The sequence below is a fragment of the Gymnoscopelus braueri genome (assembly GCF_963280865.1).
Source record: "Gymnoscopelus braueri genome assembly, chromosome: 1".
In the NCBI taxonomy this organism is placed as follows: domain Eukaryota; kingdom Metazoa; phylum Chordata; class Actinopteri; order Myctophiformes; family Myctophidae; genus Gymnoscopelus; species Gymnoscopelus braueri.
In genome coordinates this window covers 18,415,666-18,441,865 of record NC_137603.1, presented here as the reverse complement: position 1 = coordinate 18,441,865, position 26,200 = coordinate 18,415,666, and the positions used below count along the sequence as shown (strand labels likewise).

The 26,200-nt window shown below is 40.8% G+C and overlaps 1 protein-coding gene across 4 annotated transcripts; it reads left to right on the top strand.

Moving 5' to 3' along the window:
• The first annotated feature begins 2,502 nt into the window (after positions 1–2,502).
• Positions 2,503–25,994, top strand: LOC308085871 (cytoskeleton-associated protein 5-like). 4 transcript variants are annotated; one of them, XM_080429185.1, is made up of 43 exons: positions 2,503–2,575; positions 3,398–3,470; positions 4,181–4,374; positions 4,746–4,952; positions 5,244–5,415; positions 5,577–5,715; positions 5,815–5,912; positions 5,993–6,106; positions 6,202–6,306; positions 6,680–6,769; positions 7,351–7,515; positions 7,673–7,801; positions 8,968–9,099; positions 9,274–9,390; positions 10,301–10,411; positions 10,524–10,616; positions 10,987–11,172; positions 11,411–11,505; positions 11,607–11,664; positions 11,845–11,970; positions 12,449–12,585; positions 13,204–13,378; positions 13,487–13,600; positions 13,793–13,921; positions 14,581–14,775; positions 15,051–15,201; positions 15,611–15,693; positions 15,926–16,048; positions 17,260–17,409; positions 17,703–17,906; positions 18,197–18,332; positions 19,076–19,269; positions 19,561–19,703; positions 20,431–20,589; positions 20,838–20,958; positions 21,097–21,276; positions 21,619–21,806; positions 21,919–21,994; positions 22,475–22,663; positions 23,653–23,763; positions 24,565–24,627; positions 25,355–25,429; positions 25,725–25,994. In XM_080429185.1, the coding sequence occupies exons 2-43, from the start codon at positions 3,414–3,416 to the stop codon at positions 25,866–25,868; spliced, it is 5,628 nt and encodes a 1,875-aa protein (XP_080285311.1). In that variant the 5' UTR covers positions 2,503–2,575; positions 3,398–3,413; the 3' UTR covers positions 25,869–25,994. The 4 variants fall into 4 exon arrangements, with proteins under 4 accessions (XP_080285311.1, XP_080285312.1, XP_080285309.1 ...); XM_080429186.1 differs by having other exon boundaries at positions 15,608–15,693; positions 20,434–20,589; XM_080429183.1 differs by having other exon boundaries at positions 15,608–15,693.
• The last annotated feature ends 206 nt before the right edge of the window (positions 25,995–26,200 follow it).

Genomic DNA, 26,200 nt, shown 5'->3' with positions numbered 1-26,200 from the left:
CAGGGGATGTCGTCAAAGTTGAAGACCCACCAGGCTGGCAATGGACCCTCCTGAACCACCTACAGACTGGGTTCGAATGCTTGAAATCATCAATGAAGAAGTGGGGCTTGGCAAACAGCGCAGCATGCCAGTGTGGCGAGCCTGAGCTGACTGCTAAACATATAATTCCCACCTGTTTCCTACGGATCACCCTCATAAGCCTGCCTCTTCGACGTAGGACCAGAGATGAGGGCATGGCTACGTGATGTTGTCCTGGACATCTGACAATACATCAGATCCTCATGAGTAGCTTGGGTGATGGTTCTACTATTGGATGTGGTCCACAGTACATTTATACCACACAGTTACAGTTAAGGTTCCTATTATGGAGTTTAGTAATACAAAAAGTAAATGGTCTGATATAAAAATAATAATAATAAACATTATACTTTCATACAGAAAATGCAGTGCTTTACATCAACAAAATAACATGCACAGTGCTTCACATAAGAATTGATATGAAATGAAAATGAAAAACCGAGTGCATTAAAAGGCATATTGCATAGCATACAGAAATTGCACTCTTTTAACAAGCACCTTACTGCAACTGCATCTCACCGGTTGATTGTGGAGTAGGCTACTGAACCTAATAGTGTGGAAATTTGAAATTACAAAACCCATCTAACCCCTGCTCATTTTGCTAGGATTGGATGGCTTAGGGTTGAGGACAGTACAGCAACTTGCTATGGGCCTGGTCTTCAAGATACACCACAACATTGGGATCCCCCTGTATTTGTCAAAATACTTCCAAAATGTTAATGAAGTCCATGATCATAACACCAGAGGCAGCTCCACAAATCATGTTCAACCCAGATTTGGCTCAACTAAGGGAATGAACTCGTTCTCATGCTATTCATCAAAAATGTGGAATGCCCTACCAAAAGGAGTAAAGGAGTGTAAAACCCTACTCACTTTCAAAACTGCCCTAAAGATACACCTTCAGGAGGCTGCAATTCGAAAATGGCCCCTGTCTAAGTCTTAACCTACCCCCCCCCCCTCTTTCATTTTCTTCTTTTGTATATATATTTTTTTCTCTCTTCATACCAGTAACCTGAAAGCTGATTGTATGACATTCTGTATAGTAGTGTGTATATCTGTCTGTCTCTTATATGTCATCATGATTTGTGTGCATGGGGTTCTCATCTTAAACAAGCTGCGTGCTTAATGAGATTTCCAGTTTAGTAGACCTTGTATTGTGAATTTGTACTTCCATGTACTGTTATGTACAGTCATGTACTGTTCTCATGTCTTACTAAATAAAGTACATCAATCAATCAATCAGACAGACAGACAAGAAAACATACTTAAATCTTCTTCTTTTTGTGGGAAATCATCTATTTCAGCACTGGACTTTTGACATGTTGTAACAATAACATAAACAAATAGATTTAGTTGTGTGTAAAATGCACAAAAACAATCATGTAAATTCTATAACAGAAAATAAACAGCAGTTTGACTTTGAGAGCACAATAAAAATCAAAATAAACCGTGGTCTCTCCTTTTGTTGCAAGTTGCTGAGGGGGTTCCTTGACATTAAAATGTTTGAGAACCACTGGTTTAAACAACCATTAGTTAAAGAGCCCAAATAAGCAACTACACTTTAGAAACAAGCCGAAAAAAAAACGCAAACCGCAACTACCAATCATTTAAAGCGTCTTTACAGAAAAACAAGCCCAAAGTCACTTATAATAAGCGGACATGGCAACCCTGAAACCGGTACTGTGCAACTGTCACTGGGTGCAGCCACACATGATGGGATGGGATGGGATAGACGGGCGGAAGTCCCATACACACCCATGTTATCGCGACCGTTCTTCCGGTTTTAAACTTAACATGGGTGTGTATGGGACTTCCGCCCGTGTTACGACGGGAATCCCATCATGTGTGGCTGCACCCATTGGAGGATGAACAGGAAGTGGGAATCATGCTGTTTAAACTGTCCAATGAAACACTACATCCGAATCCGATTGAACCAATGTTGCCATGTCGGCTTATTATAAGCGACTTAAGTTGCTTGTAAAAATTGGTTAGTTGCGGCCTTGCGGATAACGCTTTTTTTAGGCTGGTTTAAGGCAACGTGTTCTTGCTTATTTAGGCTTGCTTCCTAGTTGTTTTAATATTTTTTCAAACCAGTGGTTCTCAAATATTTTCATAAATGTGTTGTGCCCTGGGGAGCATTTGTTGTTGGGATGTTTCAAAAGATATTCCAAATATTCCACATTTTATTTCAAGAGTTTTTGAAAATAGCAGATCTACAGATGCGACGTGTTGTGTGAGTTTATAGAGGCATATAGCTTTATAAAGTGCTCATGTGACCTAAGTTGCTTCTTTTGGGCTTGTTTTCCTAGACCTGGTTGCTTGTTTCTCTCGCAAAACCTGGCAACATTGTATTGAACCAATCAGCGACAAGATATAGCTTTCAAATGTACTTTGACTGTTTATGTGTTTGTGAGCTGCAGAAGACGTCAGACCGAGAGAAGCGTAGACTGACGGAAGACAGAAGCTCGCTGCTTTTATAATTGTGCTTGTGTTTTTGGTAAGTCTTGTTCGCGTTTTGGTGATTATTAGTGACTCGCTTTGGCGTTATTTGGCAGAATTACTGCTGACATTAGCACTTGGTGTTAAAGCTATTATTCAAAGTCGTTTTTGCTTCAGCTAACGTCTGGTACGGTACAGTGTTGTTGTCAGGTTTGCTTATTATAAGCGAATTTGGGCTTGTTTTTCTGTAAAGTTGTTTGTAAATATTGGTGGTTGCGGACGTTTTTTGGGGCTTGTTTCTAAAGTGTAGTTGTTGCTCTCTTTGGGCTTATTTTGGGGTTGTTTAAACCAGTGATTCTCAAACATTTTGTGTCAAGGACCCCCCCCCCAAATTACTATGTATCTGTTTGTCTGTGCACCCCCATAAATATTGTATACCAGGAAAAAAAATGCCCTATACAAGATGTGTGTTTCAAAAATATTAAACATTTTTCACATTTGTCAAGAATTCTTTTGAAAATAGCAGATCTACAAGCGCACAACGTGTCGTGGTTTGTTTTGAGCTTGTAGATCGGCTCTTTTTAAAATAGCCGTTTAAAGTGCTCATGTGGCCCATTTTTCATAGACCTATGTTGCTTGTTTCTCTCGCAAAAGCTGGCAACACTGATCTGGTAGCAACGCTGTTGTTGTTAACAGCCATGTTCGTTCACGTGTGTTCATTTACGTCTCTGTATATTGTTTGGCGGTTAGGTAAGGTTTATATCTAACTAACTCTGAGTTTGTCACCATAATGTTTCTATTCTACACCGTCGTTCTTTTTTTTTGTTGCTTGGTTGATGACATGTCTGTTTACAGGGCCTATGTTGCATTAATTTCACAGATAATCAAAGAGGAACATGACTGACGAAAGTGATTGGGCCAAATTACCAGTGGAGCAGAAATGTGAACACAAGGTAAACGCGAACAGCACACAATTTTATGCAACTGACAACTGTTTATCTGGGCACCTCGATGTAAAATTGGCTATTTTGTCCAAAATGTTCACTTTGATATTTGACAAATAATTAAAATAAAGTATACATAATGTGATCATGCACGGTACATCATTATCAGACTTAAGTTTTTCCTTGTTTATGTGCCAAAATGACTGGATCTACAGGTTTTGTAGCAACTTGTGGCGATTGTAGAAATATTAGACCTTAATTTTCGAATGTTTAAACATTTTCTGATCATTTATACCTTACATTACTTAAGACATTTTTTGTATTTTTTAGAAGAATAGGGATGCCAGGGTTCCAGTGGTTAATGTAAAAAACGAACCAAAAAAAACTACATTATCACACAAAGATTTGGTGGCCCCCTGTGGTAACTGAGGACCCCTAGGGGTCCCCGGACCCCCTATTGAAGATAGGGGGTCATCAAAGCAAAATCTAGGTATATGATCTGCAAAGCTAGGTATATGATATGTATCAGTGATAGATACTAGCACACTAGCCGCAAGAATCTTTGCATTATAGCATCTAAGTTGCTTGCGGCTACTTGTGGTTTGCAAATGATCTTAATTTCTCGATTAGTGGTGCCATGAGCATGCATGAGTAATGCTCCGTTAATCTGACCAGCATGGTAAAATAGCTTTGTCATGAACCTTTGTCTTTTTCCCAAGGTGTGGAAGGCCAGGTTAGAGGGCTATGAGGATGCTCTGAAGGTATTTCAGAGGATTGGTGATGATAAAAGCCCAGAATGGGGGAAGTTCCTTGGGCTCATCAAGAACTTTGTGAAAGAGTCCAATGCAGTTGCCCAGCTGAGGGGCCTCGAAGCTGCCCTCGCTTTCATAGGAAATGCTCATGTTGCTACCAGGTAGGTAGATCAATGTACCATGCAGATGGGCTAAAAAAAAATCAATATTTGTTTTCTTCTTTATTAGAAGTCAGGTAAATGAGACTACTATTTGCTAAACACCATTTATGTTCTATATCTTTCATGTAGGCCAATTGTGTATTTTATTGATTACAGTAGCCTAAAATGTGTGAAGTTAATCCTTTCGTTTATGCTGCTATTGCACATTAAACCTTATGGAATACAAAATTTGTTTTATTGGAATGTAATGGTTCATGTATACATTTGTCCTGTTAAATATTGCATTTTCTCATTGAGTAATTAACCATTAATAAGTGTGATGTTTTTTAATCCATATATCTTTATCTTTTGCCCTTTTGTGCCATCTGCAGGTCAGTGGGTGAGGTAGTGAGTGGCGTCGTCTCTAAGGTCTTTAACCAGCCCAAGGCGAGGGCCAAGGAGTTGGGCTCTGACATCTGCCTCATGTATATTGAGATAGAAAAGGCTGATGTTGTCCAGGAAGAGCTCATCAAGGGCGTCGACAACAAGAACCCAAAGATTGTTCTAGCCTGTGTGGAAGTCATACGAAGAGCTCTGAGGTACTACAGGGACATGAAATGGCTATTCTGTTATGAACAGGACTTCTTGTAACAGTTTTATTTTTTTCTGCATATGTGCCGAGTTGATGGCTGTTTAGTAGTGAAATGAAATTATTTATGTCTCATTAATGCTATGATGAATGTAATTTATTTAATACCCAGGAAATAAGAGCTTTATATAGCCCTTATCCAGCTAACATGGGCTGGCACAAAGTACTTTCAAATTTATTTTTTTTTGCACCCTTGTTCCCATATAGCTGACTGATTTCTGTATCCTTGCTTTTCTCCTAGTGAGTTTGGACTCAAGACTTTTCCCGTGAAGCCAATTGTTAAAATTTTGCCAAAGCTCTTCGAGTCCAGAGACAAAACTGTGAGGGATGAAGCGAGGTTGTTGGCTGTAGAAATATACAAATGGATCAGAGATGCGCTCCGGCCCTCGCTTCAGAACTTAAACGCTGTACAGGTGAACCAAGCCTTACTGTATATCAAGGATGCTCATATCTATTATACTTATATTATTGGAATTACTCAATGCAGTTAAAAAATGTTTCCTGTATGAGTATCTGCTCACTGTAGTGCTTATTAATTACTTATAATAATACTTGCTAATGTGTGTATTCTCAGTTGAAGGAGCTGGAGGAGGAATGGGCTAAAGTGCCTCAAGGAGCCCCCAGACAGAGCCGCTTCCTTCGATCCCAACAGGATCTGAGGGCCAAGTATGAACAGCAAGAACAGATTGAACCAGCAGGGGACCAGGATGACGGTACGTACACACAAGCCCACTCACTTTCCGTTCTCTCCGGCAGCATGGATCATGGTATACAACATGCTTTAGCTGAGATAAATTTTCTCTCTGTCTTAGATGAAACCGATGACGTGCCCCAGCAAGTTGATGCCTACGAGTTCCTCGAGCCAGTGGAGATCCTCTCTAAACTGCCAAAGGATTTCTATGAGAAGATCGTAAGCTCTATCCATTTACAGTTTGGGAAATATTTTCTTAGAGCAGCTCTGGCAAGTGTTAAATCAATCTGTCTTTGCAGGAGGCAAAGAAATGGCAGGAGAGAAAAGAGGCGCTGGAAGCCTTGGAGCCACTAGCTAAAAACCCCAAGCTAGAACAGGGGGACTACGGGGATTTGGTACGGGCATTGAAAAAGGTACTGTCGTCCGTTAGCCACTTGACAGGGTTTCAATTGATCCATGGTAAAGATGTGTACTGGACAACAATTTTTTTTTCTTCTTCTGGTTGTAGGTCATTGGAAAAGACAGCAATGTTTTACTGGTAGCTCTGGCAGCTAAATGCCTAGCTGCTTTGGCATCTGGTTTGAGAAAGAAGTTTGGCAACTACGCAGGCCAGGTAAGAGCACTGAAAGCTTTGAATTCAGGATTGAGACGGATCGTGTGATTTATGGCCTGCCATGGAATTTAGAAATCTGTCAGACCGTGCAAGTCTTTACAGAGTAATTGAATATCATAAACGTTCTAATGTTGCTCAGTGTCCCCATTGACCAATGCCTTGTGGTTAGAATGGAACAGTTGGTTCCCAAGGCTACTTACTTAATGTCTCCCACCATTTTCAAATAACATCCTCAGGGTCTCGATGGTCTGTGCGAATAAAAGTTTATGTAAGGCTTTATGGTTATGGGGGAGTGTCAGACAATAGAGCCACACATTTAGAATGGGAAGCCTGTGAAATGTGTGAATCCTAACTCTGCAATCTTTCTATCTAGGTGGTGCCAACCATTTTGGAGAAGTTCAAGGAAAAGAAGGCTCTGGTGATCCAAGCTCTGCAAGAAGCTATTGATGCTGTTTTCCTCTGTGTGAGTTGGTAGCCCTCTAGCTCATCTCCCATAGCCATAGTGCCATGTTACGTATAATATGTTCTTGAATGACAGGACTGATATTTGTACTTATGGGTTTGAATGCTATTGCTAATTGGCTGTTGAACCCTAATGGCTCTGATTGTTTTAACATTGCTCATTTTTCTTTTCAAATGTCTAATGGTGTTTGTTTTGTTGACATTGAGAAATAACTTTTCTAGTGCCTATTGTGTGCATCTGCTTTAAAGATTTTTTTCCTTGTATAAAGACTTGCTTAGTTGGCTTGCTAATTAAGAGTATGTTTAAGCCAATCTACCACAATCTACCACACTCCCACACTCTTTGCAGTTTTTGGAGTGTACTCTATATCATTAGTTGTGATTGCCCTCAAACAACTGAGTGAGGATGTTCAATAAAACACTGTTAAACGGATTGTATTTGTATTATAACATGCTTATAACATGCCTTGTAACTTGAACGTGTCCACTCAAGACGTTTAAAAGTGCTGGGCAGCCAGTGTCAAGTCCCTCCTGGTGCTTGCTCTGGCTATGATATATAACTGATGTACTTTTTGTCCTCAGACGACTCTACAAAATGTGAGTGAAGATGTTCTTGCCGTGATGGACAATAAAAACCCTTCAGTGAAGCAACAGGCGTCCTTGTTTCTGGCCAGGAGTATTCGTGTCACCAGCCCTGACATCGTGCCCAAGCCGCTGGTCAAGTCATTCTGTACTGCTGCCCTCAAGGTTCAATACACGCACCTCAACATTTCTGAAAATTACCACATAATACTTGACTTCTGTCATACTATTCAATGATCTTGTTTGTGTACAACTGTTACATCAAAGACATCACATTAGCTGTAGCATATTAAGGTTTTGGTTTTCCCTTCTGTCCTGGCAGCAAGTCAATGATTCAGCTCCTGAGGTGCGTGATGCTGCCTTCGACGTTCTGGCAACTATGATGAAGGTAGCGGGAGAGAAGGCCGTTAACCCCTTCTTGGCTGACCTTGATAAAACCAAGCTCGATAAGGTAAGCTGCATTGAAATGCCCACTAATATAGGTGCCCACTAATATAGGTGCTCACACGATGAATGGAGTGTATACTGAATAGTCTGAGATGCTGGGAAAGTGATCCCTACGGTTTTGTGTGACTTGCTTTTGTCAATGCAGTTCGTGATAATTGGCAGATAACATGGATCCCATGCATTGAGTCATCTGCTCTGTATGTGTAATTCAGTTCAAGCCAATGAGCAAATGGTTGAATTTTAAAGGGATAGTTCACCCAAAGAACATGGAGACTTGAATTGATGGATATCTTTTTAGTTTTTGTCGCATTAAGCCAATAATTTAATCACCAGTGGACCGGTAGGCAGCTGTTCCGGAACCGCTGCCGTTCATCAGATTATTGGCTTAGGAATGCGACAAAAATATATATATATATCCATGAATTCAAGTCTCCATGGGGAGACTACTCGATAGGAAAAAAAAGTCATTTTGGGGGTGAACTATCCGTTATAAGATGGGAACTACCAGAGGAATAAAAGCTCTTGCAGCAGCATTTTAAAAACATCAGCTGCTGTTGATAATCATGGCAATAATATAACCTACACTGATGGCCAATTAGATAGTCAAATAATTATAGTGCCAAATCACAACTTGTCTTGGCTACATAAGCCAAGAGGCTACATTGTGGTGGTTGATGGTATACCCTATACTAATTTACATGGGGGGGGGGGGGGGGGGACACACCAATAGCATTGCACATTTTAACGTTGCCTGTATTTGGCGTTAATCACTTTCAACCTGGCGTCCCTATTTTGAGCATGACATCATTGGCGGCAATAAAAAAAAAACAATCTGCTTGTAGATTGGCTATTTTTGCCATGTGACACTATGACAAAGGCGTTGGTTAAGTTGACGTAAATTTTGTATGAGCTACAGTACCTGGCTACAATCTTTTTATTTGAAAACATTAGCCTACATAGTCAGAATGGAACATAAAACGGTTCATCCAGCGATTTGTACGCGGATGTCAAATATGGTGTGAAAAATAGTTAAAGTATGACATTTCAAAATGGAAAATGTGTTGGAACCCTGTGACAACCAACCAACAAGGGATTATTTTCAGCGGACATTGTTTCCATGCATCTTAAATGACCAGTTTCTCATTTCCATATCGCTGTTTGTTTCTTCAGATTAAGGAGATTGCTGACAAGGTAGAGGTTGTTGGGGGAAAGAAAAAAGCAGCACAGACGCAGAGTTCTGCATCCACCTTGAAACCAGCACCTGTGGTCCCTGGACCTCCCAAAAAGACCCCTCTACCTAAAGTAAGGATCATAGCGATTTTAGATTTCCTTCTGTCCACCACTGAGTTTTAGAAAATATATTGTAATTAAAAAGGTGACAATGAGCAGCATATTATATATGTCTATATATCATTTAATTAAAAAGGTGACAATGAGCAGCATATTATATTTGTGTATATATAATTTATTTTTTAGAAGGCTGATGTGGCTACCAAGAAAACCAAGACGACCGCAGCAGCTGGAGCACGATCCCAGGCAGGAAAAAGCAAAAATGTGGCAGAGGCTAAAGAAGTGCTGGAAACGGAACTCTCTGTGAGTGATCATATACTGTAAATGACCATGCAGCAAGTTCTCTTGGTTTTATGGTCAGGGGTTGACACTTAAGGTCTCAGAGGCACTTGCCCATCGGGCAAGTACAGGTCATGTTCTACTTGCCCAAAAAGTAAATCGTCAATTATAAAGTTCAATTTAACAATTTTATTTTTACTTATAAAAACAATAAAAAAATGTTGTACCTCCAATATTTATGCCAAATAGCTATGACTATGGGTTCACACTTGTTATTTCATTTTAACCCAAGTGCTCATAGCGAGTGCCGTGCTATGGGCTTGTAGATCTGCTATTATTGAAAAATTTGGAGATTTCTTTTTTTTGATTTTTTTCAAAAAACAGTTAGGATTTAGAAAACATTTTTAAGAATCGCCTCAGGTCTTAATGGGTTAAGTGTTGCAACAGTGAAAACAGCACAGTGCTCTTATTTTACATTCCACACGTGCTAAGCTTTGACCGTTCAATAAACAAACAGTCAGTAGGCTACTGGCTGGCACTGCTGTTTTGAATCTGACAATTAAGGCTTTATAAGCTGCTTGCTTCATCGATGCATTCTTGTATTTCAACACGTTGGTTAAGTACTAAGGAACCGCAACAAAAGTCTGCGGGTGTTTATTTTATATATATATATTATTATATATATATATATATTGCGAGTGGGATGTATGCAGCCGTGCTCATCTCACACACACGACACGCCCTCCCGCAGTAAGGTTAAATAGTTGCAAAGTTGGGACTGGGAAAGAAGGCTTTAATGAGCTGAACTTTAACACTTTGTGAGCTTGTAGTTTCTCCGGAGCTCACAATAGCCACTGCACGTGGCACGTGTGTGGGAGAGAGGGAGTGAGAGAGGGCAGCATTGACCTTTTTGCGATGGTTCTTCTGTCCTCAGATGGAGGTGTGCCAAGAGAAAGCTGCTGCTGTCCTTCCAGCCTCCTGCGTGCAGCAGTTGGACAGTACCAACTGGAAGGAGAGGCTGGCTGGCATGGAGGAGTTCCTTCAGGTCAGTATCTAAATGATTTGACTCTAGGTCTGTAATGTTATATAAACATTTTTGCTGTTCTTCAGTAGTATGCAAAAGACTAGCTTTAACCGTGGCTGTGTTTTGTGTGCAGACCGTGGAGCAGATCGAACGCACTGAGATGCCCTGTCAGGCTCTGGTCCGCATGCTGTCCAGGAAACCAGGCTGGAAGGAGACCAACTTTCAGGTACCTCCCCTTACTGCGCTTATATACTTATAGCCCTTGCTATGAGTGAATTAAGTTTGACAGACTGCAGGACAGCCCAATTGAAATCAGCTTCTGTCTACTACTGACACACATTGAAGGAAGGAGTTATTAACCCATTTAGAGTAGACCTGGAACAACAAGTAACTATACCTTTCAAGCTGGGAACCCCTTTTGGGGTTCTTATTGCTATGTACAGTATATAGCGAGATATTCTTTTTGGTAATTTTTGAATAAATATTTGAAGTTTTTCAGAAAAGGCGTTTTTAAAATCTGCCTCAGGTCTTAATGGGTTAAAGTGTGCACCGTCTTCATTTGATTCAAGAAGACAATTTGTCTTTTGTTTTTCCAGGTGATGCAGTTAAAACTGCAGGTGGTAGCTGTGGTGGCCCAGAGAGGTAACTTCTCTAAGACGTCAGCCTCTGCAGTGCTGGAAGCTCTGGTGGACAAAGTGGGAGACGTCAAGTGTGGCGGAAAAGCCAAGGAAGCCCTGACTGCTATCGGGGAGTCCTGTACCCTGCCTTGGATAGCTGAGCAGGTGACAAAGATGGCATTCTTTTTTTTTTCTACAGTATTTTGGAAAGATTAAACCTACCCCTGCATTTTGATATTTTTTTGATTCTGTTTGTAAAGTTCACTGTTGACATGTTAGATTAAGATATGTATCATGAGTTAATTTTTATTATGGGAGCCAATATTTGTGGAGGTCTGTGTATTCAGCATTTCTATTATTGCAACTTGAAACGTAACTAACTTGAAACTAACTCCTCACTTAGGTTGTTTCAATAGCCTTCACCCAGAAGAATCCAAAGAATCAAGCTGAGACACTGAGCTGGCTGGCTAATGCCATAAAAGAATTTGGTTTCGCAGGGTAAGCGCACTCTGTGACAGTTGACAGGTTTTGGATTTACAGAGTCTAAATGCCTTTCTGTTGTATTTTCAATCGGGTTTCAATCGCTTTTGTCCTTCCAGAATGAATGTGAAAGCTTTCATCAGCCATGTGAAGACTGCTTTGCAAGCCTCAAATCCTGTGAGTGTTTCACATCTCATTGCATGGTGTTTGTTTGCTCTTTATAATCTTACGAGGTGAAGGCACAAACTCATTTGCCAGAGTAAGGTGTAGCTACTTTGAGAATCAAATTTGACGACATAGAAATATGAAGCAGAAATATTGTTTGTCATTTTTTAAATGTGTGGTTGTTTGTTGCAGGCCATTCGCACAGCAGCCATTTGTCTCCTGGGCGTCATGTACCTCTACATGGGATCTCCGCTGCGGATGTTCTTCGAGGATGAGAAGGCCGCCTTAGTAACCCAGATTGATGCAGAGTTTCAGAAGGTAGTGTGTTAAACCACAAATGGTGCAACTTAATCCAAAGTGCTTTACAATGTGCATTACATTGACCCATTCATGCACACATTCACACACCGATGGCAGAGGAAAACATGCAAGTCACCGTCTTGCTCATCTTGAGCAGTAGGGGTTCAGTGCAAACTTCAACACTAACCCAGGGGTAGCCAGGGATTGAACTGGGAACCCTTATGATTCCCAAGCAGCAACTTCACATCCTGAGCCACTGCTGCCCCAAAACATGTTACATTGTATTAAGACATGACAGTAATTTGAATGTAAATGTGTAAAACTATGCGTAAATGCGCTAGTCGACTAATTACACATGCAGTATCCCTAGCACAACTGTTTACATAGAGTGGAATATTCACTGATCAGTTCACTGGTATCCTATCAACAGCAGTATGCCAATTATGTGTCTTCTGCACTGAGATTAATCTTGCTCATGTTATGTGCTGTCCCATAGATTCAAGGACAGGCCCCTCCTGCACCTATCAGGGGCTCTGCTAAGGGGCGTGAGAGCCAGGTGGAAGGAGAGGAGGCTGAGAAGCAAGATGAGGAAGAGGGAGACATCACCGACATGCTGCCACGCACGGACATCAGGTTAGTCTCTGAACAATTTCAGAACAAGTTTGTCCAATGAGAAGTAATGGCAGTAGATTTGATTACCAGCGGGAAATGTAAGTGTTGATGTAGCCAAAGATTGCTGTAGCCAAAGTAACCAAAAATAATACTAAAGGTTAATCCAACAGTCATTGGACTTTATGTACGTTCTCATGGAAGGATCTGATTATCACTGTCGCTGGACTGTGCGTGTACATTCTCTACCTATGGTTAGTATACAGTGCTTGCATATTTGTCATGTAATGGCCATGGGACCTAAGGGGGATAGTCGGTTAAATGCTTAGCAATTAGTTATTTTAGTTTTAATTTAAACAATAGTATTTGTTGGTATACCAAATTTCTACACAAGAAGGTGGTACACTGGTTGCCAAAGTGCCAACATAGGACACAGAGTAAACAAACCAGTAGTTCACGATACCAGTAACATACAGTTGGATACAAGATGGCATATGCATAACAACATAAAAGTATGGATTAAAGAGTAAACTAGATCCTGAAATTACACAAGCTGTCCATTGTGCCACTCTGCCCATGGTGTGCACTGCACTGAAGTAAAACAATGGGTGGTAACAATCTGATATTGTATGTCTCTTTCAGTGACAAGATAACTGGGGAAATGGTTGAAAAGATCGGGGACAAAAACTGGAAGGTCCGCAAGGAAGGGCTGGACCAAGTCGCTGCGGTCATCTCGGAAGCTAAGTTCATCAAGCCCACAGTGGGAGACTTGCCCATTGCACTTAAAGCACGCCTCAACGACTCCAACAAGATCCTGGTGCGTAGTAGTGTCTCACAACCAGCCTTAATGTTGGCCTACCAGGCCAACCAACAAAATGGAAATGTACAGAGATGTTGATCTGAGGCTTCTATATGTCTCATTCAGGTCCAGCAGACCCTATCCATCCTTCAGCAGATGGCCGTTGCCATGGGTCCTGGCATCCAGCAGCAAATCAAGCCTCTTGGAATACCTGTAATCACTGTCCTTGGTGACGGCAAGGTACAGGAAGATCGATTATTTCTAACTGCACTAAATGGCTTTTGCCATATTATTTTACTAGATGCATTAAACATACCTACCTGTTATCTACTATGCTCCCTATTTGGGTTAATTTGCTGATTAAAGTGACGGTTGTCCTGTGCTTTGACATGGATTACTGTTTTACGATGTTTCTTTCGTGTATTCCTCCAGAACATGGTCCGTGCTGCAGCCCTGGCCACCCTGAATGCCTGGGTGGAACAGACCGGTATTAAGAAATGGCTGGAGGGGGAGGAGTTGTCCGAGGAGTTGAGGAAGGAGAACCCCTTCCTTAGACAGGAGGTGATATGTCTTCTGAGTCTATACAGTATCTGTCCATGGTTTAAAAATAGATAAATAGACAACCTATGGGTGGATTTTCATGAAACTTGGTGGGAATGATCAAGAGGATTCAACTAAAGGGATGATTTGAGTTTTGGGACTCAAAGGTCAAGGTGACAATCGAGACCTGCAGTAGTACAAGAGATGATGTTGTAGGCAGGGTTTGTACGTTGAAATGGGCCAAGCGGTTCATAAATCAGATATCAATATAGCGGCCATGACTAAACAATTAATTTAAAGGTAGGGTAAGTGATTTACTTTGGTTAAAATAAGTGTTAAGTAGCGCTATATTCTGATAGTACTCATTGCTATAGAGTGTTTGTTCAGTAAAAGGAGTCTCCCATGTCTCTCCAGCTCTTTATTAAACAGAAAATGCATTTTCAGTGCTCTCTCCTGATTGGCTTAAATTGTCACCTACCTAAAAATGTACTATATGTTCTGTTTACTAAAGCGCTGGAGAGACCCCTGTTCGCTCTGTAGAAATGATTACCATCAGAATATAGTACTTTAACCTTTTTTAACAAAAAAAAATTCACTTACCCTACCTTAACTTCATTGTCTGAATATCTATATAAACATTCATTGATTGGTTATTGTCTTATTCTGTTCCCCTCCATCAGCTGCTCGGCTGGCTCACAGGCCACCTGGCCACCCTTCGCTCAGTGCCTGCAGATACGCTGCTTTGCGTGGGCCCATTGTATGCCTGCCTGGAAGACCGCAATGCTGATGTGAGAAAGAAGGCCCAGGATGCCCTGCCTGTTTTCATGACCCACCTGGGCTTTGAGAAGATGAAAAAGGCTGCAGGGAAGCTCAAGGTAGACCAGATTGTAAAAGCTGGCTTTTGTTGTAGACACTGTTGTGTGAGAGGAAAAGGATGTACTACTGCACAATGTTTCTTCCAGAAATTACACAATTTTTTTTTCATGTTTCTCATAGATCTTTGAATTAAACTAAGGAAAATATTGTTCTACATTGTGTGTGCACTGCTCACAGGAGAAAGCTTGCATCTGGGTTTCTTGAAATATATTACATTTTGCTATACTGTTAAGCAGCTTTATAATTAATGGTGAAATTGTTCTTCCGTCTATAGCCTGCATCTAAGGACCAGGTTTTAGTGCTGCTGGAAAAAGCCAGATCAATCATGCCAGCCAAACCCAATGCAAGTGGTCCCACTTCTAAACCTGCTGCCAGTGGTCCGACTGCCAAACTGGAAACCAGTGAGCCTGCCAAGAGTTCCCCAGGTTTGTTCGTTTATCCTCTCCCAGCGAAGGGAAATGTTTTTTATCGCAGGTTTGTTTCGTTTATCCTCCCAGCAAGGGGGAAATGTGTTTAATCGTTTGCATTATGTGTCTCAGTCTGGGTCCTAACCAACTATTTGTGGCATGATGGCGTGTGCCTTTTTCCACTGGCTTGAATTTTAAACTGTGCTTGGCAGAGGCAGAGTTGATCTAAGATGATTAGGCCAGTCAATTTGAGCAAAGGATTTATAACCTGTATGCTTGTCATTTTGTAAGGTTAATGCAATAAAATTAAATTGTAAGATTCGCCCAGTCAATTTGAGCTAAGGGTTCTAAGATGGATATAGTCTCCTTTGAACTAAAGTGTAAGCATATTTGATCATTATATGTATTCTCCTCTCCATCAAAGCAGCAACTGCCCAGTTGGATTCAGAAGCCGCTGATAAATGTCCTCCCAAGAATACTAAAACAACAGAAGAGGCACAAAAAGGAAAAGTGAGTCATTAAACGTTTTGTTTATTTTCATGGGGTTTTGCATGCTTTGTTAATTACCTTGTCCAATAGGGTTACACAAACACACATATTTTATTTTGAGTTTCCATGTTAAATTGTTGAGCTGAAATGGAAGATCTTTTACTGTTTCTGATAACTCCCTGGTCATTACCATGTCCTTCTGCTTTAACTTTGACTGAATCACAATTTGTTTTCCTCATTTCCTCCCCTCCAGAGCGGAGTGGTGCTGAAAAAGCCTTCAGGGAAGGGAAAAGATGAAGAGGACAAATCCGGCCCAATCTTTATCCTGATACCAAACAAAAAAGAGCTGCGTGTCAAAGAGGAAAAGAGCTTAAAGGTGTTTTACCAGTATTTGCATCTAATACTTTTCAATATGTTTTGAAAGTTGTATTGAAAAATAATTTGACGATTTTGCAGCTAATTGCTTTAATATCAAATTGATGCCATTTGAATTATGCATGTAATTGTCTCCGCCAGGCCGAAAGGCATGGCGAGAGAGTATGTTTTGCCCCCTGTCCGTCCGTCCGTGTGTGTCCGTCCGTCCGTGTGTCCGTCATTCTGTCATTTTGTGTACAGCTAATCTCCGGCACCGTTGGCTTGATCGCAGCGAAACTGTGCACACACACTCCCTGGATGCCAGAGCAGAACCTCTGCTCCAAATTTTTCAAATTAGCCTTTTATAGCGCCACCAGGAGGCCGCTTTTTGCAAAACACATTTCTTGACAGTACTCCTACAGATTTTATCCAAACATCACGCAAATCAGTACACAGTATCTCTATAGTCATGTGATCAACACAGATCTGTCCAATATTCCATATTTCATCCTGATTGGCTAAGGTTGGCTTCCAAAGTTTGCAGGATTGCTCCGTTTTCAACAAAATGCCTCAAATCATGAGATTTCACACGCACATTCCCACTAGGCCGAGGAAGAAATGCCACTTGAACATTTTCAAATCAGCCTCATGGTGGCGCTATAAATGGACGATTTGTGTTTTTAACTAACTGCACCGATCTGCATGAAACTTTGCACGCACACTCCCTAGAGGCCAAGGAAAAACAAGTGCCCTGTATTTTTCACATTTGTCTTTCATAGCGCCACCAGGAGGCCGACTTATGTAAAACAAATTTTTTGATATTAAGCCTTCAGAATTTATCCAAATTTCACGCACATCGGTACACATGATCTCTATAGTAAAAATGTTCATATTCCATCCTGATTGGCTAATTCCGAACATTGCTGCCCCACAATAACGTACCTGACCTGGCGGAGACCTGTGCTCCGAGGAGCACTTTTTCTAGTTTAGAACTATGATACTGCAGAAAATCTAAAATGAGGCACACCCTGGCCTACAGCAACTCAGAATATAATATTCTCCATGGTATAAACGGCTGTAATCAAGGGGGGGGGGTGGTGTTAAAGGGGTGAGAACCAAGCAAACTCACTTAGCTGCCCGATTTAATCCTGTAAACATCTCAGCAACACAAGCATGGCAGTAATTATTTTATAATACATGTTGCTTACAGTGTTTTTATAAATGTGTTTTAAGATTTTGAAGTGGAACTTCGGCTCTCCCCAAGAGGAGTATGTGGAGCAGTTGAAGGCTCAGATGGTGCCGTGCGTTACCAAATGGCTGCAAGAGGAACTCTTCCACCACGACTTTCACCACCACATCAAAGCAATAGCAGCCATGATTGAGGTTAGAACCAGCACAGTATGGTCAATTCAGCGTCGCATTCATAATGGAGGGAGTGGGGTGAGAGTGATGAGTTGCACTATTGGATGGGGCGTCAGGTTGCAAGTGGCACCCCGCGCTCCATTCCGACACCATCCTGGGGACACGCCAATGTGCACAGGGGCCATCTGACTCACTCAGAAGTGGTTTCAAACCATCTTAATCTGTATAATGCATTTCATACTCATTCTTCGAATATGCTTTAATGACATTTTATTTTGTAACCTTTTTGTCCCACTGGCTCTTGCCTGCTCCAGCGCCTGGAAGCTGAAAACGATGCCATAGTGTCCTGCCTTGACCTGATCCTCAAGTGGTTCACACTACGCTTCTTTGACACCAACACCAGTGTGCTGATGAAGGCCCTGGAGTTCCTCAAGCTCCTCTTCCTCTCGCTCAGCGAGCAGAAATACCACCTCAGTGATCTGGAGGCCAGCTCCTTCATTCCTTACCTCATCCTCAAGGTTTGTGTTTGCATCAGGCTTATAGTGTATAAAATGTGTCGTGTGTGTGTGTGGGGGCGGGTTGTGACAGTGATGAGTTGCACTATTTAGTCAGGTTGCTGGTTGCAGTGGCGACAGTGGCCTGTCCAGAATATCTTTGTTGACACACCCCATGTGCACAGGGGCCATCTGAGTCACCCCCATCACACACAGCAGAAAGGCACTACCTTATATGTTCTGCATCAGTACCTGATCTACTCTATATTCTTTCTCTATGCAACGTATACATCTTTTATTTTTTTCTTTGGAAGATGGGTGAATCCAAGGATGTGGTGAGGAAGGATGCGCGCGCCATCATGAGCATGCTTTGCAAGGTTTACCCTTCCAGCAAAATCTTTCCCTTTGTCATGGATGGAACCAAGTCTAAGAACTCCAAGCAGAGAACTGGTGAGTGGTTAAATATAATAACTGGTATGTTATCTGTTATCATCCACATCCAGACAAATTGGTAAACATAGCACTTTATTATTCATGCTTTTAACCACCAGGCACTGGGACATTTTAGGGTTAAAGGACCATACTGCTGTGATTATATGATATTGTCTATATTCACACAGCCATACATCTTACATAAACATAGATCATTTCACGTTTGTGTCGTTGCTTTTGAATTTCGCATATTTGCATTTTCTCCTGTCATAATGTTGCCCAACTTGCCTGAGTAATTGAGTTGGCCAAATATCATATCATAGTTAATAAATCATGGATGTTTGAATTTCATTTGTGAATTTAATGACGGGGTAACTTTGACAAAACTATAACCATTGAATAACATTTAGTGTTCATGCCTCTGCAAGTTGATTTTCATACCATATAAATAATAAACTTTATTTGAATAGGTTTTGTTTTCACAAATTCCTTCACACAACATTGTATTGAAAGCCAATTGTGACTGAATCAAATCAAGCGGCTTCTAAAATCAAGCAAGTCGATGAATGATTTTGAAAATGGTATGCTGTAACATAAAATACACCCGAGTTGTAGTCATTTGGTAAGAAATCCCAGACTGCCTGCAGTATGGCCTTTTAAGCACATTGCTCTAGTGCATCTCGACGGTATTAATGGTATTTCATGTTTTCTTGATTTACTGCTCATGATTTGAAATGGGAACTTTTCCCCTCTCCATCCAGAGTGTCTGGAGGAACTAGGCTGTCTTATTGAGCTGTGTGGTGTGTCCGTCTGCCAGCCCACGGCAGCAAAAGCACTCAAGGCCATTGCTGTTCACATCGGAGACAGAGACGCCTCGGTGCGCAATGCAGCTCTGAAAACCATAGTTGTGGTGTACAACATATCTGGAGAGCAGGTTTACAAACTCGTTGGCAATGTACGTACCTTGCTGTCCCTTTCCTACTGAAATTAAATGTGTAGGTTATGTCCATGGTTCTTAAATGTTTTTCGTTTTAGTAATTGTATGTTTCATGAATATTTGTTTTTATTCTATTGGCCAGAGTTGCCCCTGAAAACTAACCGATACTAACCTGGACGATTTTAAATGGGGAAATAGAATTACTGCAGGTGCCAGTTTTGCCCTTCGCCTCCTGCTATCAGAAGAAACAGAGATTCTAGATGCCTGCAGCCACAATAAGAGCGTGTCATCCTGTTGCTTTGTCACTAGTTGCCAGACAAGGACATGAGCATGTTGGAGGAGAGGATCAAGCGCTCGGCCAAGGAGAGTGCTCCGTCCTTGATCGACAAAGCACCCGGTCCCAACGCCAGCCTGCTGTGCAAACCAGCCGTTGACAAACCCACTAAACTCAGGTACACTTAAGCTATGATGAGGAAGATGTGGCTTTCAGTCATTTGTATTATGCTATGATGAGGAAGATGTGGCTTAAAGGACAACTTTGTTTTTTTTACAACCAAGGTTTATATTTTAGCTTGTAATTAAAGTAAATAAAAGATGAGTGTTATTTTTTTCATTTACTGCTTTCTATAGTTTTAGCAATTTTAGCGATATTTTGGGCGGGGGCATTCTGTCCGGTGGCTAAATATGCCTTTTTTTACACAATAAAAAAGGTCCTGTGGTCTTTGATGGCCAGATGTGAGTTTTGGGGGCTAGAAGAGCTAGTGTAAATAATAATGAAGAAAACGCCGGGTTATTGTGTAAAAAAAATACATATTTAGCCACCGGACAGAATGCCCCCGCCCACTGTAAAAAAGATCGCGAAAATTGCTAAAACTATAGAAAGCAGTAAATTTAAAAAAAACTTATTTGCTTTAATTACAATCTAAAACATAAACCTTGGTTGTAAAAAAACAAAGTTGTCCTTTAAAGCCTTTCAGTCATTTTATATATACTATGATGAGGAAGATCATGTGGCATTCAGTCATTATTTGTATATTTATACTATCATCAATCATTATTTGTAGTTATAAGACTTATGCATTGAACAGTGGTGTACCATGAGTGCATGTGGTCATGATGCTTTGAACCGTGGTGAGACGTTGAGAGAGCATGTGTTCAAAATGTTTTGTCCAATGTCAGCAGTCAGCGTCAACCCCAGATTGCCCAGGCATCCCACCAGGAATTCAGCCTGGACCTTCCAGAGGAGCTCGAAAGTAACCTCTCTGTTGCAAAGGAGCTACCCGAGCTGGAGGATTACAATTTGGATAACTTGGAGCCTCTAGACATCCCTGAGTTCAAGTAAGATGCATTCTCAGGATTCAAGGTGTTTGTGTGTGCTCCACAATGATTGTTCCTCAGGATTCTGCAATGCTGTCATTTTTGTATGTTGTGTTCACAAAAGATTGAGCGTATTAGTAGGTGTACCACAAGCATCACATGCTGCCCCTGACACTTCTATAATTAACCCATTCTTTGCTTGAAATGCACAAGGGAACAATATTGTCCACACATTTATCTTCAATTATCTCGTCTTTTTTTTTTGGTAGGTCAAATCCACGTTTTGCTCCAGTGTACAATGTCAATGCAGGTGCCACTGTCCGCATTAACATGCTCTTGTCCAAAATTGCATTTGAAGACATTCACACCAGCATGGAAGCCCTAATCCAAGTATGAACACAAACTATTTCCATCACTCTCCTGCTAACACCTTCAGAAATGTACAGGGAGAAATATAGCCCTAAAATCAGTGGGAGGCAAAGCAGGATTTAAAAAATAACTTTACTTAATTTGCCCTTTGTTACACAGATGGATGAGGAGTTCCGCAAGAATAGCACTTCAGAGGTTGTGGTCAAAATTGTGAACCCCTTTCTAAATGCTGCCCTGTTCCAGCTGCGCCTCATCCACAGCTCTCACCTGGCCAATCAGCGTGTATCTAGAAGAGACATCTCAAAGTTGTACAGCTGCATTACCATGAGTATCTTGTCTGTGAGTATGGGGTATTGTGAGTAATGGGTGCTAGATGGCCAAAATGACTCATAATAACGCTGTTATTCTTTCAATTCACTCACACTGTCACTTCGATGATGCCTACATAAAACCTCTCTGGAATAGTATTTGTTTCTAGGTGGGATATCTTATGGATTTGATATTTTAACGGGAATGTGGCTGATATTTAATGCACATCCTATAATTCTGTTGTGAGGATATGTGAAAATATGACAGTTCCTAATGCATTGTGCCATGAGCTTGCGCTGCTGTAGCCCCAGGGTAATGCTTAAAAAGGATGGCTCTGCGTTTAGAATTGAAATGATGATATCCTTTCCCCAGGTATTTGAGGCAGAGGTGCTGGCGCAGCAAGTCTCTTCAGGTATCCTGAAAGACCTGATAGAGGGCATGGTGACTGCGCTGTCAGACAACAGAGTGAATGAGCTTTCAGATGGAGCGCAGGTCACCCGCTCTGTTAATAAACTTATGGGACAGCTTCTCTTGAAGGCTGATCAGACGAATGTACTCGGGTATGTGTGCATTCAATTAGTCCCCTTATTTGATATTTTAGTTTGAATTCGCACCCAACGTTGGGGACAAAGGTAGCATTCACTTAAGCTCTACCGTTTCTTTCCTTTTCAGTGCTCTGCTGGTGCTTTTACAAGATGCCCTCCCGAACTACACTCTCTCCTCCGAGTTCTCAGACTTGGTGATGAAGGTAACGGACTTGATTTCCACTTTTTTATTTTCCCCTTTTGACTTATTGTACAGCACATAATTATGAGCTGAGGCCAAGTCACCTTTTTTGTATAGCAAGCTTAAAAACAAGAGTTGATCCAAAGTGCTTTCCAGTCGAGAGAAGACGTATCAATGACGAGTTCAAAGAGCTCAAAATAGCAAAAAATAAATAAAATTGAACTCTATAATGAAAGCAAACTATTATCAAAAGCAAACGGACAGATTAAAACCAAAAAGGAAAAAGAAAACGTTTCCAAACAGCCCTCAGACTAGGTTAAAAGCGAAGGAGAAAAAAATGCAAGCAACGAAGATTGCCTGATCACTTTTAGTTTTTAGGCATGTTGGAGGAACTGAGAGTTTCTGTTGTGACTCATTATTTTATTTCACTGTACTTCCTGTTGCATACTGTTGAAATTAAGAGAAGATTCCTAATTGTTTAATGATTTGTGTGTTTGCTCAGTGTATATGGAGGGTGACCAGGTTCCTTCCGGACATCATCGCTACTCTAAACTTGGACAGGGTCTTGTTGGACATTCACAACTTCATGACGGTGTATACCAAAGATAAGCTTCGCCAGTTTCCCAACACCCTACCTCAACGCACGCTCAAGACCCTGATCATCACACTGTGTCGACTCACAGGGCCAAAGGTCAGTGTATGAATGATGCAGTGTATCAATGTGAGATAATTCTATATTCATCAAATACCCAGCCCAACATTTGCCCTGGGTGAGGGGTTGTGATAAAAGGACAGAGTATGACATCTGATGACCCCTCGGGTTGATCTGACCAACCATTGACCAATTGTCACAACCTGGCTGGTGCTGGTTTTCTCATTTTATCCACTCAGCCATGAATGCAATGTCTTGAATACTTGAAATATATTGATTTTCAAATGGAATAATGAAATATTGTTTTGTAACAAAGTGAGGGCTTTACTGCTAGCTCACTTGGACTTAATAAGACGCTCTTATGTGGCGTGACTTACAATAAGCAAGGTAATCGCATACATATAATGCAGAGAGACAGTGTAGTACCTCTGGAAACTAGGATCACTGGTAAACCAAGAACCTAGCATCTGTTTAAACTATCTACTATTTAAAAAAAAAACGATCTGTACATTGAACTATAGGATACAAGGTAAACAATGGACCTGGCATCTGTTTAAATAACATCTAAATTATATTAACGTTGTGGTCAAGAAAAAGGAAGGTCATTCATTATAAGATGGTACCATTTCTGTCTACTGTGTCTCAAAGGTAAGCTGTGGACAGTTCATAACCCAATGTCAGTAGGCAGGTTAATTAATGTATTGTATTCCTGAATGAAGGTTATGCCAAAGTTTAGGGGACAACTTATTACACTTCAACTTTAATCCAGTCTTCGCAGCAGTCAAGAACACAGTATTTAGATGTTCCAAATAAGGTTTAGCTGCTAGTGCTGCCATTTTTTATGTATCGGTTATCAAGATCTTCTGGTATTTTAGACAGCATTTGGTGTAACAAAAACACTAGGGTTGAAAGGTGAGGAAGAATTTGACAATTTCTGCTAATCTAAAGATGTGAAACAATTTTTTTCACAACATTTGTCGCAAGTGTTAAAAGTACCCGTGTGTGTGTGTGTGTGTGTGTCTGTGTAGATCATGGAACATATGACCCTAGTGACAGAGGAGTCCTCAACTCTGGAGGCAAATCTTAAGAACGTGTTGAAGTCCCAAGTTTTTACGCCTGCAACAGCAAAAGAAAATGTGGTATGTATACACAAACATTTGCACCAAGTTATTTGCACTTTCAAAATGTTTAAATATCCCATTTTATTTGTACAATTAAATCAAATATAGTGTGCTGTTGATCCTGTGTGTGTGTGTGTGTGTGTCTCAATAAGGATTTCAAAGTGCTTAAGCTGCTTCTTCACAATTGGTTCAGAAACCAGAACTGTATCAGACAAACTGAGAAATCTGGACGGTCCATGTATCATACCATAAAACATTATTTTACATTGGAGAGATGTGATTGCCCACCCTGACCACTTGGGGTCTGGCCGTTAGGAAGTCCTGTACCCAGTTGCACACTGGCAGACCTGTTGAATGCCAACTGTGGCCGAAATGTTGTGTACCATGTAATTTCTGTGTTTTCAGTAAACGAAACCGTGAGGAGCAATGCTGTTGTGCAGACTTTTATTCTTTTAAACTTGCGATTTTGTATCCAATACCAGCAACGAACTGGATGTGCGCAACCCACTGTTTTGAATTTGAACTAGTCAAAGGCGGAGCCACTGCGTGCTTTCTTGCTGTGTTTCGTACATTTTCTCAGTGCTTGTGTTGGACCTGGTTATGTAAATTTGTGTCGTCTACATAATTATACATATAACGTAACATATTTTGATATTTTCCATTATCTGAGCCAGTGGGAGCATCTAGAGTTTGAACAGAAGATGCCCCAGAAAGGAGCCGTGGCGAACTACGCATTTTTGACACGGACTGTAGTGGTGTGTGTGTGTGTGTGTGTGTGTGTGTAATATTCAACTAACCATAGTCTTTTCTCACTGTAAGGTCTCTGGCTCCAGCTGCAACCCTGAAAAGCAACAAGAACATCATGGACTGACCAATGTTAAGGTGTGTTGGGGCTCGAAGTGCATTCCTATTAAACTGCTGCAGCAGCAGGCTAAATAAATAACCGTAGTATCTACATAGAACTTTCAAACCTAAGCTACAATCCAATGAGGTGCATGGAATAAACAATAAAGTCATGATTAATTATAATTTTTATTGGCCAAGTCGTAGTTGATGATGGCTATAAAAAGGGAAAATGACACATTGAAAAAGAAAACAAAGCCATTGTGTCGATAACATGCATAGATTTTTAGGGAGCTGTATCCTCAGAACCAATAGCTTGATAATGCTAATGTAAATGTAGTAATATGTCACCACAACACAAGGGCAACCGATTATTAAGTAGCAGGTTAATGAGTGAAAAGGGGTATTGAGGACGGGACAAAGTAGACTACAGTCATTATTTATTTTATGTTTGACAAGACGAGGTAAGAATTCCCAAGCTACAATAAAAGTTTTGTTTAGAGCTGTGCATTTTTGGTATACAATTGTTTAAATGACATGTTTGTAAATGGTGCATAAACACGCGTGCATGGTAATGATGGTAATTAAGTAGGGAACAATTAATTCTGTATTAAATTGAGGAAGTAAATATGGGGATCAACTTGTTTGAAATCAAATATATATTAAAGTAGCTTGCACTCTCGATAACATTAATACACAATAATATTGGAGACTATTCCTGTGTACACGTAAGAATTTCAAACTAACAATAGTCTCTCCCTTTAAGGTCTCTGGCTCCGGTTGCAACCCTGAGAAACGGCAAGTGTTGCAAGAACATCATGGACTGACTAACAACATGAAGGTATGTTGGGCTTCTCACTGCATTGTGATAAAACTGCTGCAGCAGTGTTCTGTAAAATGGCTTACGCATATAGATCTTTTCTAAGTTAAAATGGAAGAAAAAGGTGCACTGAATAAAACAATGAAATGTTACCACTAATAGAACAAATCAATTTAATGACTCGGTCACAATTTCAGTTCATGTTGGAGAATTGGAAACCTTTTGCGGATTGTAGCATTTTCTCAGACTAATGTGAAATTGATTTGAGATGTTGGCAATGACTGAATCGATCTCACATTCATGTTCTCTACTACAGCAAGAGGAGGCAGACAAACCATCCTCACACACCTCTGGACCAGTGGCCTGTTCCCAGAGCCCTGCCCGCCCAACTAGCTCTGTCTCCACTGCCACCTTGGAGGACATCAAGAGGAGGCTTCAGATTTTAAGGCAGGGGCGCTAAATAGGCCCGCTTTGACCTGTATCTAATTAGTTTTGTTTTTTTGTGTATATGTATATGTACATGTATATAATGTTTGTTTTTTATTATTTTACTTTTTTAATAAAGATGACAGAACCTTTTAACCAATCCAGTCCAATTAAATCATTTTAAGTATCAGTTTAGTGATCAAATGACTATGAAATATCTGACACGCCCCCCTCCTTACAATTTGTGTGTATATAAGCCCATTCAGCATCAAACGCCACGTAAAATTCATTGAAAACCCACATACTCTTTGGTGACTGTTGTTGTCCTAATTCATGTGCAGCACATAATTTTTCTATTAGCTGCAT